We start from the raw sequence: 14,888 nt of genomic DNA, 5'->3' as shown, positions 1-14,888 counted from the left end.
AAAATGTATACCATTACTAAACTTATTGTGTCTAGAAGTAGTTCAATTGATTTTATTGTGCATTTGGGAATTAGCACACTTTTTGTAACAACAGATTGGCTGTACATGTATTTACTCTTGTAGGCCTAATATCTGATTTAACTTTGTGCTCTTGTGCTCTTATCTTTAACCTTTATTTGAAACTCCTTTTTCTGTTAAATGGTTGTTATGTTATCTAGCTGACATTGTATCTGTTACTGTATTTATAGTTGTTGTTGTTGTGGTCTTCAGTCCTGAGACTGGTTTGATGCAGCTCTCCATGCTACTCTATCCTGTGCAAGCTTCTTCATCTCCCAGTACCTACTGCAACCTACATCCTTCTGAATCTGCTTAGTGTATTCATCTCTTGGTCTCCCCCTACGATTTTTACCCTCCATGCTGCCCTCCAATACTAAATTGGTGATCCCTTGATGCCTCAGAACATGTCCTACCAACCGATCCCTTCTTCTGGTCAAGTTGTGCCACAAACTCCTCTTCTCCCCAATCCTATTCAGTACTTCCTCATTAGTTATGTGATCTACCCATCTAATCTTAAGCATTCTTCTGTAGCACCACATTTCAAAAGCTTCTATTCTCTTCTTGTCCAAACTATTTACCGTCCATGTTTCACTTACATACATGGCTACACTCCATACAAATACTTTCAGAAAAGACTTCCTGACACTTAAATCTATACTCGATGTTAACAAATTTCTCTTCTTGAGAAACGCTTTCCTGGCCATTGCCAGTCTACATTTTATATCCTCTCTACTTCGACCATCATCAGTTATTTTGCTCCCCAAATAGCAAAACTCCTTTACTACTTTAAGTGTCTCATTTCCTAATCTAATACCCTCAACATCACCCGATTTAATTCGACTACATTCCATTATCCTCGTTTTGCTTTTGTTGATGTTCATCTTATATCCTCCCTTCAAGACACCATCCATTCCGTTCAACTGTTCTTCCAAGTCCTTTGCTGTCTCTGACAGAATTACAATGTCATCGGTGAACCGCAAAGTTTTTATTTCTTCTACATGGATTTTAGTACCTACTCCGAATTTTTCTTTTGTTTCCTTTACTGCTTGCTCAATATACAGATTGAATAACATCGGGGAGAGGCTACAACCCTGTCTTACTCCCTTCCCAACCACTGCTTGCCTTTCATGTCCCTCGACTCTTACAACTGCCATCTGGTTTCTGTACAAATTGTAAATAGCCTTTCGCTCCCTGTATTTTACCCCTGCCACCTTTAGAATTTGAAAGAGAGTATTCCAGTTAACATTGTCAAAAGCTTTCTCTAAGTCTACAAATGCTAGAAACGTAGGTTTGCCTTTCCTTAATATTCCTTCTAAGATAAGTCGTAAGGTCAGTATTGCCTCACGTGTTCCAGTATTTCTACGGAATCCAAACTGGTCTTCCCCGAGGTCGGCATCTACTAGTTTTTCCATTCGTCTGTAAAGAATTCGTGTTAGTATTTTGCAGCTGTGGCTTATTAAACTGATTGTTCGGTAATTTTCACATCTGTCAACACCTGCTTTCTTTGGGATTGGAATTATTATATTCTTCTTGAAGTCTGAGGGTATTTCGCCTGTCTCATACATCTTGCTCACCAGATGGTACAGTTTTGTCAGGACTGGCTCTCCCAAGGCCGTCAGTAGTTCTAATGGGATGTTGTCTACTCCCGGGGCCTTGTTTCAACTCAGGTCTTTCAGTGCTCTGTCAAACTCTTCACGCAGTATTGTACCTCCCATTTCATCTTCATCTACATCCTCTTCCATTTCCATAATATTGTCCTCAAGTACATCGCCCTTGTATAGACCCTCTATATACTCCTTCCACCTTTCTGATTTCCCTTCTTTGCTTAGAACTGGGTTTCCATCTGAGCTCTTGATGTTCATACAAGTGGTTCTCTTATCTCCAAAGGTCTCTTTAATTTTCCTGTAGGCAGTATCTATCTTACCCCTAGTGAGGTAAGCCTCTACATCCTTACATTTGTCCTCTAGCCATCCCTGCTTAGCCATTTTGCACTTCCTGTCGATCTCATTTTTGAGACGTTTGTATTCCTTTTTGCCTGCTTCATTTACTGCATTTTTATATTTTCTCCTTTCATCAATTAAATTCAATATTTCTTCTGTTACCCAAGGATTTCTACTAGCCCTCGTCTTTTTACCTACTTGATCCTCTGCTGTCTTCACTACTTCATCCCTCAAAGCTATGTCTTACTTAAAATATGTACAATTTGCCATTGAATTGCCCTTGTATTTATTGTAAGTTTAAATTGAAACCTGTACAATTTGACACATTCCATATCCTTGTGATTGACTCACTAACTGGATCTACGGAACAAGAAATAAATAAATAATAAATAAAAATAAATTAGTGACCATTCTGTATATACTACATGTTTCCATCCTACTCAGTTCTGTACTGGGCATCTTTAGACATGACTTATTTGTAGAAATCATTTCTAAAATGTTAACAGTATCAGAATTGACAAAACTTCAGAATTTTTTACTTCTTGGTTGAATTCCAGTACACAACACATGGGCATCAAGAATTTGGATGCATTGAAGTTAGAAAATATAGTTTATCTACGCTTATTTTTAACAGAACGATTGCACAATGCTGGACAATGTCATTAGAGGACTACTATGGTAGGTTACATAGTTATTGATATGTATCTAACTAATGATGAAGCAGTAAAGACATTGGGGGATAAGCATGGATAAAGTTTGTCAATACAAATGGCTTTTATTAACAGGAACTATATACGAGAGAGACAATAAGATACCAAAAGTGAAGACTGCCATTCAATTTAAAACTGAAAGTAGTGTAACAATGGATTATCTCATGGAGGAGTGGAAGTGGCAGCTGGAGGAGTAAATTTAGAAGGCACAACCTTCACCTTTTCTGCACACTTCCGTCACTCGGGTTCTTGCAGTACACATAAGTCATAGTAAGTCAGAAGCCTTCGGGCTGACACTTGTCGAGCCGAACCTGGCAAACTGTGCCATCAGACAATGCTGTTTGGCACATGTATGCTCAAATGTATTATAAGGCTCTCATTTGGAAATGGTATGATAGCTGAAACTAGCAGCTGGTACACTACAATAAAGATTTTATAATCAGAAGTAGACAATGACTTGTTTCAAACAATTTTTATGATCGCAAAACCATACGTCAAGAATATGTATAGAAAATGCTGTAGTAAAACAGTAGCCTCTATATTTTAATGTATTCTCATCTCTTTTAGAAAGCATGTTAGAGCCAGATATGTTATTACTGCTCATCTGTTAATATATTAAGCTATTTCAGTTTTGATTCCATCAACAGTTAAAAATTACTTACCTTTGCAAGTTCGTTAACCTTGGTACAAAGCAGAGAACATGGGTCTTCTGTTCCCCACAAATAACATTGACAAACATTCCAGCACAGGCAGTGTATACCCAGGGGTTGCTCTGATTCATATTGATAAACTTTTGAGAGAAGAGAGGAAAGGAAAGACGACAAGGAATGGAGCAGAGAGAGAGGAAACACAGTTCACAGCTTTGGGGAGGAGAAGGAACAAGAAACATGACATTTAGTGCATTTTATTGCTGTTTAATTGTCCTGTTCTGAAGACTCACTATCTGAGAGTCATTCAAGCAAAGACAATGCTTTCAATGAACTTTTCTCAGATGTCTTCCTTCAGAAAGTAATTTTCTTGCAAATTTTCAGTGTGGTGTATGCATTTAATGCAGTCTTCCACTGTGAAATCAACATTTGCTCCTACAAATAAACTGTGCACACCTTTCATTCTGAATGTGCAATTTCTGAATGTGATCTTCTCTTTCACTACAGCCCATACATTTTCTGTTGATTTGTATTGGCAGTGATATGAGGGGCAGCCTCATAGCATTGTGGCCCATTTCTGCTGCTAAGCTGTTAAGTTCACATTGATTATAAAGATGCTTGGGGTGTCTGACTTCCACCTACATCTCCACTTTTCGATTGTGGACTGAAGTCAAAACATTTGTCTATTCTAGTTCCTGTACAATTTCTTCTTTTTTTTTTTTTTTTTTACTTGAATTAGGAATTTTCTTCTTTTTTCTTTAATGATAACTGGCATTATCCATTACAATCACACAACCCTCTTCTAAACCATGAAATAAATCTAAAAACCAGTGTTTCAGTACATCACCACTCCTTTCTTAAAGATAATCATTGGATTTGAAAGATGGAAATATGAACTTTGCATCTTTGATAAAGCCGTTTTCAGATGATCCTGCAAGACAGGCATTAAGTCTCTCCTTTGATAGTATTTTCAATCCACCACTGCCTTTTAAATCCTGCCACATGTGTTATCTGGCATGATTTTGATTAAGGCAAGTCTCATTGACATACTTAATAGAGCAATAATGATTTTCTTTCCCAATTAGGTGCATTTTTCTCAGCAAAGCATCCCTAGCTGCTGCAATATCAGATCTCTCCATCAGAACTATATCACAGCATTTTCTGTACCTAAATTCCAAAGATTTGCGTATTCTTCCACTCAAATAGTGGCCTCCTGTAAGAGCCATTTGTCATTTAAAACATCTGCTACCTTTTGCCTTATAGGATGCTCACCATGGACATAAAATTCCAATACAATACAATCAATATCTTTCTAGGAATTGTCCAAACAGTGGCAGTTCTTCTTCCACTAATAACTTTCCTCAGGGATTGAAACTTTATTTCCTGATCACAGGGTTCCGTTGCCCATGTTTCTGCAAAATATTCTCTGTACAGTTTTTAGTGAAACACCAAACACCTTTGCTGCTGCTTTGCACACATAAGTGAATGCTGGATAGTGGGTAGCAAAAAAATTGCAAAGCCATGCCTGCAGCAGCATAAATGGTACACAGGATTGGCACATAAACCCTGTTAACAAGAGGTATTCATTTTCTAGCCATTGCTTCTTATGATGCTACCTGAATGGCACCTGTGGTGGGAATGACACTGTGACTACAGGGTGAACTTAGAGCAATGGACCAAGCTGGGCAAGGCCAAATGCCTCTCATTGGCAATTAGTAAAGGAAGGAAGAGATGGGATGGGATGGGATGGGAGAACTGGCCTGCTCTTCTCAACTGTCACTTTCACTGCTCTCTAGCATCGTATTATTTTGTCATCACTCTTGACTGGTCTGATGGGGCCTGCAACAGTTTCCTCTCCTGTGCTAACCTCATCTCATACCGTATACTCTTAAGGTCTTCATTAATTGTAATATACACTCTGATATTTTTCTTCCCTTACAATTTTTGCCCACTATGGCTCTCTCTGGTACCCTGGAAGTTAGTACCTAAAGTCTCAATATATGTCATGTCTTGCTGTGTAGTATACATCTATTTTTCTGATGATTTCAAACATCTTGCACCATTTTAAATTGTTCAGCATTTTTTCTAGGTCAATAAATCCCACCACTATACCATGGTTTTTCTTAAGTCTTGCTTCCTTACCAACCACAATGCCAGAATTGTCTAACAGCTTCCTTTGCCTTTCATAAACCTAAATTGATCATCATCTTGTAAATCCTCAGTTTCCATTTCCATTGTTCTGTTCATTATTCTGGACAGCAACTTGCACACATGAACCATCTGTCTGACTGTATGGTACTTCTCACTTTAGTTTGCCTTTCTATCTTTGGGATTGTGTGGATGACATTCTTCATAAAGTCTGGTGGTATATATCCATAGATTCACTATACTAACTGGGATACTTATTTTGTTGCCTCTTCCTCTAATGATTTTAGAAATTTTGAAGGAATGTTATTTATTCCTTCAGCTTTGTTTTGTCACGAACCTCACATTACCCTTACAAAATCTGGCTAATACTGGACCCCTATGTTCTCCGTATACACACATATTACATCCACAATCACATTAGAGGAGAACTTTGTATTCTTTCACCTACATTTAGTGTCTCACCTATTTGTTTAACCGTGGAATTCCAAAAACTTTTCTGTATGTTGTATTTTCCCTTCCATTTATAATTTCCCAACCAATTCATTTTCATTTTTCTTGGAGCAATAGTGTTTCAGCTTCCTTATCCTTCCTGTTGATTTCACTTCTGAGTAACTTCTATTGCTCTATTCTTTCCTTTTCATGACCATTCTTGGATTTCTTTCTTTTGTTGGGCAGTTCCAGCATTTCCTCTGGTGCACACAATTTCTTGCAGTTACTTCTTATACATCTATTTTTCTACCAATCTTCTGTGATTATCCTTTTCAGAGATGTCTTCCTCAACTAAGTTACCTAATGTGGTATTCGGTATTTTAATGTCAACAGCCCCAGAGAACTTTGAACAAGTGTCATCAATCCTCAATATTTAAGTATCACATTTCCATATAAACTCATTCTTTCTGAGGATTCTCTTAACTCTACTTGTCATCACTACTAAATTATGATCAGACTTTACATTTGCTTCTCTGTACATCTTAAAATCAAATATCTGATTTCAGATCTCTACCTCATGATGTAATTCAGTTTTTATCTTCCTGTCTCCTGGCCTTTTCCAGATATGAGAGTTATCCCAAAAGCAATGTCTCGCCTTTTTAAATATAATGAATTTTTTGTTTACATTAAATTGTACACAGTTTTGAAGCTTTAACATTGTTCTATTTTGATACATAATCACCACTTCAATGATGCATTTTTGTAAATGCTGTAGCAGTTTTTGTCTGCCCACGTCATACCAGCTCACAGTCATGCTATTGAAGAGTATCGGACTTCATCTTTCACCTTGTTGCTGTCACTGAAGTGCCTTCCAGCCAAGAATTCTTTCAATTTGGGAAAAAGTTGCAGTCACTGGGCACTAGGTCCAGAACATAGAATGGATGGGCGATGACTTCCCATCCAAACTGTTGCTCAAGATCCCCTGTTTGATGGGCAATGTAGGGCTAAGTATTATCATGAAAAAGGCATATGTGCTTGCCCAGAATTCCTCTTCTTTGGTTCTGAATCACCAGTCTGTATTCTTTTAATGTCTGACAATACCTGTCAGCATTTGTTGTTGTCCCAGGAACAACGAAGTCAACCAACAACATCCCCTTTCAATCCCAAAACAAAGTTGCCACGACTTCACCAGCAGTCTGTGTTCTTTTGAATTTTCGCAGCTTGGGCAAATCGGAAAGCCGCCACTCAGGTGATTGTTGTTTGGTCTCTGGTGTGAAGCAGAAAGCCCAGGTTTCATCACTTGTGACTACTGAATGCAAAACTTTATTCTTTCCATCTGCATAGCATTTAAGAAATTGGCGGAAAGCTTCAATGCGTTGCCATTTGTGGTCTTCTATCAGCATTCTTGGGACCCATGTTGCTCACACCTTCTGAAATTTCAACACTCGGTCGAAGTTCGGTAAATGGTGCTTTGAGAAACACCAGGAGCAGCACTGTAGAGCTTATTGAGAATGATCCACCAATCCGGAAACACAATTTGTTCAGCCTTCATGATTGTCTCTTCAGCAGTTGGCGTTCTCCTACTTCTTTCCTTGTCATGAGTTTTAGTATGACCTACTGCAAACTCTCTACACCACTTGTGGACATTTTTGACATCCATACATGGCTCTCCATACACTTCTGTCAATGAATATCAGTATCAATGAATATCAATTGGATTAATGTATTCTGCACTCAAAAACCAAATAATGCACGAACTTCACGTCTGGCAGTAGTGGCTAATAGGAGCTCCATTACAACTGGCTGCCAAGCCAAGACTGAAAGCTCCAGTGGATGTGCACTGCTTCCTGTAGAGAGTGGATGGAACGAAGAGAAAAACAATGTGGTCAACAGCCATGCAAACAATTTCCCTGCTGCCCCAGCACATTGGAGACCCTACTTTTTGGATTATACTTGATATCTCCTCCTCTTGTGATTTTTAAAAATTCTCTACATTATTTCTAGCTGAAATATGTTGTAGAACTCAAGAGTCATTCTGCTGTCTTATTCCTACAACTGAGCCTGTAAGCTCTCATAACGACTGTCCATCCTTCCCCCACTATTGCATTCCAATCTTCCATGATTATTAGATATTTCATCTCCCTTTACATACTGACTTTCTTGTGATCAATGTAAAAATACAACAATCATTTTAATCATCATCGTCATCATTATCAATAAGAAACTCACCAAAAACATAGAAGATCGATGGCCATCCCACATGATCGGCAAGGACTCCAGCTGCTGGCATTGCAATGACAGTCCCAAAATAGCTTCCAGAAAAGGCTATAGTTGCCAGGCGGCTACGTTCCAGTGGGGGAGCCCAACGTGCCCATACTGCATGTATTGATGGATAAGTCACACCCTTAGGAACAGAAACCAATTTACACTATACTCTAAGGATATGACAGTCACTTTACTGTTTCAGAACCACAGAAACATCTGCATTCAGCACAGAAACAAGAACATGGACAAATGATACAACTATCACAACACTCATTTAAATAATCACTAATTTCAGTTATTCAGAAATAATTCTTTAAACAATATGTATACTTCAGAAGCACACAACTTAAAACACCCAAGCATTGCACAGGATTAGATTCCTACATATGGCAACATAATATAGCGATGTTCCTTTCCATGGTTGCTGACAATGGTGAGCATTCACATTATTGTAAAGACAAAGTTTAAGGTGTTAAGTTCTAAAAACAATCAGATCATTAATTTGGAAGCACTCAGGTATGGATCCAGGATACAGTTCTGGGCGGGGGCGCGGCGGCGGGGGGGGGGGGGGGGGGGGGGGTTACTGGGGCAGGGAATGGGTGGGCAGGGGACATGGCTTGTTACTGTCCCCCAATGGCAAATAAAACTTGCAGTCAGACTCAGTTTTGGTGTGGTGCAGTTGCCTAAGATTTTAATCATAATAACAATAAAATATATAAAATGTATTAATACAATAATCAGTGCTTAGTACACCATTTTAGCACAATATCAAAGAAATTGCATTCAGAGAAAGACATGATTTGAAAAACATTTGTTAAAAATTTGAGAGGTACATCTGCCATGCAATTAACTTAAGAACTGTGGTGGTGGTGGTGGTGGTGGTGACAATAATAACAATTGCATTTGGCTTGAGAGCTGTAACGGCTACATGCTCAAACAATTCTGATATTGTTGAAATAGACAAAATGCAAAATTGAAGTGCGTCATCTGCATGATTAGTATTTCACTTATTACTGTTATTTCATTTGGATAGGGGTGGGGTAAGCTGTGGGGTTGGGGGTGGGGCTATCCTGTTTTTGTCAGTCATTTCTACCTACACTGGGGCAAGTTACTGGTATATATACACATTTTTTTTTTTTTTTTTTTTTTCCGTAGCGGAGAGTCTTCGCCTTTCTGTTTTGCCTAACCCAACTTTCTGTCATTTGCCAGTTCTGCCAACCATATCATGAGTCATATTGGCCTTATTGTTGGCCAACCTGTGAATTGGGGTGCCTTTGCCTGGCAAGAATGTTGTCTGCTGCCAGTCGGGTCACAAACCCATCTGCGTGGGCTAGCCCTCAGGTAACAAAACCTGTATTTTTCTAAAGTTCATATCCATGTTCAAGACCCTCAGTTTGCATGCTACTACATTCTCAGAGTTAGCTCAGAGAATTGTAAACTGATACACGTGAAAAAATAATGTTTTTAATATAATAGAGGGAAACATTCCACGTGGGAAAAATATATCTAAAAACAAAGATGATGTGACTTACCAAACGAAAGCGCTGGCAGGTCGATAGACACACAAACATACACACAAAATTCAAGCTTTCGCAACAAACTGTTGCCTCATCAGGAAAGAGGGAAGGAGAGGGAAAGACGAAAGGATGTGGGTTTTAAGGGAGAGGGTAAGGAGTCATTCCAATCCCGGGAGCGGAAAGACTTACCTTAGGGGGAAAAAAGGACGGGTATACACTCGCGCGCGCGCGCACGCACGCACGCACGCACGCACGCACACACACACACACACACGCACACACACACACACACACAAAGACACAAGCAGACATATCAATATGTCTGCTTGTGTCTGTATATGTGTGGATGGATATGTGTGGATGGATATGTGTGTGTGTGCGCGAGTGTATACCCGTCCTTTTTTCCCCCTAAGGTAAGTCTTTCCGCTCCCGGGATTGGAATGACTCCTTACCCTCTCCCTTAAAACCCACATCCTTTTGTCTTTCCCTCTCCTTCCCTCTTTCCTGATGAGGCAACAGTTTGTTGCGAAAGCTTGAATTTTGTGTGTATGTTTGTGTTTGTTTGTGTGTCTATCGACCTGCCAGCGCTTTCGTTTGGTAAGTCACATCATCTTTGTTTTTAGATATAAAAAAAAATGTTTGAAATAAAATAGTTTTTATTGGGGGATAGGAGGGGAGGGTGAGTCATTGCAACCCCTCCCAGCTTCAATCTGTGCTTGATCACCTACTAGCTTGGTCGAAGACGTGTGCTGAAAGAAACTCGTCAATCTTATTACGTGAAACATGCCAATAGCTATATTACGCAATTCTAGTAAAAAAGGAAAATGTACATCTCAGTGACTAGACAAGAATTTTACCTTTTGAGGTAGACTTTTAAACCTTAACAATTAGTCCAAATACATTAAATGTGTTCACAATTGTGAATATGGACAACCATCAGCTGTTGAATGGAATGGCAACAATGAAAATTTGTGCTGGACCGGGACTCGAACCCAGATTCCCCGCTTATTCTGGGCAATGGCCTTACCATTTGGCTACTTGTATGCGATTCATGGCCAGACCCAAACCTCCATTTGTCATCAATCATGTGTTGACAACCTGTACTCCCACATCCATTATGTATGTTCCCATGCAGGCAAGATATTTTACTTGAAAGTCGCTCACCTGGCGTTAGCAAATAATTTTGATATTGCAGTACCTGTGTTATCCCAAATACAGTGCAAAGTTCCTTTCGACATGCTTGCATGTTCAAAGGAACTTTCCATCTTATTTGTAATAATACAGGTACTGCAATATTGTAATAATCCAAATGGATAATCTCGTACTGCTAGATGAAAAGAATCAGATGATATAACAACAAAGATAGCAGTATATTCACACTGTGTCAACTGCAGACAGACATAAAATGACAAGTTGCTAAGATGGAAGAACACAAGACTCTTACACATAGACTGGATCAAGACCTGCCTGCAATCCTTTTCACTAAAAGACTGCAGAGACAATACTTTAATTATGTTGAGCTGGATATTTGAAATTGATGCTTGGCTTGTTTTACATGCCTATGGAGACAAACAGACAGACATACAGACAGACAACACTGTAGCACTCACAGATCAACTTGCATTACACTAGTCATGCTCCAGTAACAGACAAACAATTCCATTCATAATTATACTACAAAATTTTCTATGTGACTGCCCTTCCATTTTTCTGCTTCTGCTTTATCTTCAGCTTTTATTCACCCACATCTGGAGGAGGAAAATGCTTAACGTCCCATTCATGATGAGGCCATTACAGATTGAGCACAAAGCCTATGTTGGGGAAAGATGTGGAAGAAAATTGGCCATGTCCTTTCAAAGGGCCCCAACCAAGTATTTGGGATGTTTTAGTGAGCAGCACCGTCCTTATTTTCCACCTGAGCAAGGTTAGGTAGACAAGAAAAGCATATGATTTAATTATGTATTTCTGCGTGTGATGTGTGTACTAAAAATGTTTTTTTTTTTTTCTTCCCTTCCTGTATTATGAAAAGGATAGTTGCTACTCGCCATACAGCAGAGATGCTTAGTCGCAGATAGGCACAATGAAAGGACTGTCAAACAAGTAAGCTTTCAGCCAAAAATGGCATCAGAATTACACACACACACACACACACACACACACACACACACACACACACAGTCTCTGGCTGCCGAGGATAGACTGCAAGCATCAACACATGATGGGAAAATCTGTCTGGTTGGGTATGGGTGGGGGGTGGTGAATGGTAAAGTGCTGCTTGTGGAAGCATACAAGGATGAGGTGAGGAGAGGGTAGGACAGCTAGGTACAGTCAGGAGGTTAGACAGATGACAGGGAGGAGAGAAGTATGATGTTGGTGGGTGCGCTGGAGGAATAGAGGGCTGTGTAGCACTGGAATGGGAACAGGGAAAGGGATTGGTGGGTAAAGGACAATGACTAACGAAGGTTGAGGCCAGGAAGGTTACGGGAACATAGAATATATTGCAGGAAGAGTTCCCATCCGTGCAATTCAGAAAAGTGTTGGTGGGAAGGACCCAGGTGGCACAGGCTGTGAAGCAGTCATTTAAATGAAGAACTTCGTGGTGGGCAGCATGCTTAGTAACTGGGTGGTCCAGCTGTTTCTTGGCCACAGTTTGCTGGTGGCCTTTTATGCAGACAGGTAGCTTGCTGGTTGTCATGCCCACATAGAATGCAGCACAGTGGTTGCAGCTTAGTTTGTAGATCACATGACTGGTTTCACAGGTAGCCCTGCCTTTGAAGGGATAGATGATGCTTGTGACCGGACTAGAGTAGCTGGTGGCAGCAGGATGTATGGGACAGGGCTTGCATCTAGGTCTGTTAACAGGGATATGAGCCATGAGGCAAGGATTTGGGAGCAGGGTTTGTGTAGGAATGGACGAGAATATAGTGTAGATTCTCTGGGCAGTAAAATACCCCCCCCCTCCCCCCCTCTCCCCTGTCCACTGTAAAATCTCCCGACTGTACCTAATTGCACTACCCTCTCCCCATCTCGTCCCTGTATGCTCCCACAAGCAGCACTTTACCATCCCCCCCCCTCCCCCCTCCCTACTCTGCTCTCCCTCCACCTCCCTGCCCCAGTCTCCTCCTTACCCCCACCATCCATATTGCTTCTCCCGTCATGTGCTGCTGCCCACAGTCTGGCCTTAGCAGCCAGAGACTGTGGTCAAATGTGTGTGTGTGTGTGTGTGTGTGTGTGTGTGTGTGTGTGTGTGTGTGTAATTCTGATGAAGGCCTTTTTGGCCAAAAGCTTACTTGTTTCACAGTACTTTTGTTGTTCCTATCTGTAACTCAGCATCTCTGCTATATGGTGAGTAGCAACTATCCTTTTCATAATATTGTCATTAATCAATCCTGGATTTTCCATTGTTGCAATTTGCCTAACAGCTTTTCTTCCATCCGGTAACCTAGTGCTGTTTTCCTTTGTTACTATTTTCTAACACATTACTATGCTCAGTGTTCATTCTTGTTTCTGTTCTTTCCTGTGTTTTTCTTGTTATCAAGAGTAGTTACTAGCGTATTGTGACGAGCCAGTTGCAGCGCCACCATTGACCAGACGTTTTCAATTGGTGAGAGATCTGGAGAATGTGCTGGCCAGGGCAGCAGTCGAAAATTTTCTGTATACAGAAAGGCCCATACAGGACCTGCAACATGCGGTCGTGCATTATCCTGCTGAAATGTAGGGTTTTGCAGGGATCGAATTAAGGGTAGAGCCACGGGTCGTAACACATCTGAAATGTAATGTCCACTGTTCAAAGTGCTGTCAATGTGAACAAGAGGTGACCGAGACATGTAATCAATGGCACCTCATACCATCACGCCGGGTGATACGCCAGTATGGCGATGACGAATACACGCATCCAATGTGCGTTCACCATGATGTCGCCAAACACGGATGCGACCATCATGATGCTGTAAACAAAACCTCGATTCATCCGGGGCAAAAAAAAAAAAAGTTTTGCCATTCGTGCACTCAGGTTCATCGTTGAGTACACCATCGTAGGCGCTCCTGTCTGTGATGCAGTGTCAAGGGTAACCGCAGCCATGGTCTCCAAGCTGATAGTCCCTGCTGCCGCAAACGACGCCTAACTGATCATGCAGATGGTTGTTGTCTTGCAAACATCCACATCTGTTGACTCAGGGATCGAGACGTGGCTGCACGATCCGCTACAGCCATGCAGATAAGATGTTTGTCATCTCGACTGCTAGTGATACGAGGCCGTTGGGATCCAGCACGGCATTCCGTATTACCGTCCTGAACCCACCGATTCCATATTTTGCTAACAGTCATTGGATCTCGACCAACGCGAGCAGCAATGTCGTGATACAAAAAACCGCAATCGTGATAGGCTACAATCCGACCTTTATCAAAGTCGGAAATGTGATGGTACGCATTCCTCCTCCTTACACAAGGCATCACAACAACGTTGCACCAGGCAACGCCGGTCAACTGCTGTTTGTGTATGAGAAATCAGTTGGAAACTTTCCTCATGTCAGTATGTTTTAGGTGTCGCCACCGGCACAAACCTTGTGTGAATGCTCTGAAAAGCTAATCATTTGCATATCACAGCATCGTCTTCGTGTCGTTTAAATTTCATGTCTGTAGCTCGTCATCTTTGTGGTGTAGCAATTTTAATGGCCAGTAGTGTATTCTGTGACAATGACAATTTATTTGAATTTTAAAAGACGGTCCCATAAAACAGAGCCCTTTCTCAAGTAGGCAGACTAAAGATCTTGCTATATAAAGATGAAACAGGAAACCACTTTCCATTTTAAAAAAACCTAAAATAATAATGAAGAAAGTTTTGTATGAGATGTGGTCCTGCTGAACAACATGGGTCAGTTATACCAATGAAAAAGCCATTTGAAGAATGTTAATTATGTATATTACACTAGCCTGACACTGTGGATCACTAAAGACAGAAAGGCCTCAAGTTACTCATATCATATTAAGCGAGAGAGTATGCAGTAGGTGGATCACTGCACTGCTGCTAATCTCGAGAGGGGGTACCTCACATTCACCAGAAGTAATTTAGGGGAAATAAGGAAAACTTAAATCTGGAAGGCTGCCTAGAGATTTGAATCATCATCATCCTGAATTGCTCAGTCAAGGCTTCTTCCCTTTCATGTGTTTCTATTC

At 40.6% G+C, this 14,888-nt stretch overlaps 1 protein-coding gene across 3 annotated transcripts in view; it reads right to left on the bottom strand.

Annotated features, from left to right (window-relative positions):
* The window catches only part of LOC126202890 (vesicular glutamate transporter 1-like), a 128,489-nt gene that overhangs the window by 68,351 nt on the left and 45,250 nt on the right, over window positions 1–14,888 (bottom strand). For all 3 annotated transcript variants that reach the window (XM_049936956.1, XM_049936953.1, XM_049936954.1), the window contains one exon: window positions 8,161–8,335. In XM_049936956.1, the coding sequence (XP_049792913.1) occupies window positions 8,161–8,335 (175 nt within the window). The remainder of the gene's footprint in view (window positions 1–8,160; window positions 8,336–14,888) is intronic.

The sequence above is a fragment of the Schistocerca nitens genome, chromosome 9, assembly GCF_023898315.1.
Source record: "Schistocerca nitens isolate TAMUIC-IGC-003100 chromosome 9, iqSchNite1.1, whole genome shotgun sequence".
NCBI classification, from domain to species: Eukaryota; Metazoa; Arthropoda; class Insecta; order Orthoptera; family Acrididae; genus Schistocerca; species Schistocerca nitens.
This window is presented reverse-complemented; position numbering and strand designations above follow the sequence as displayed.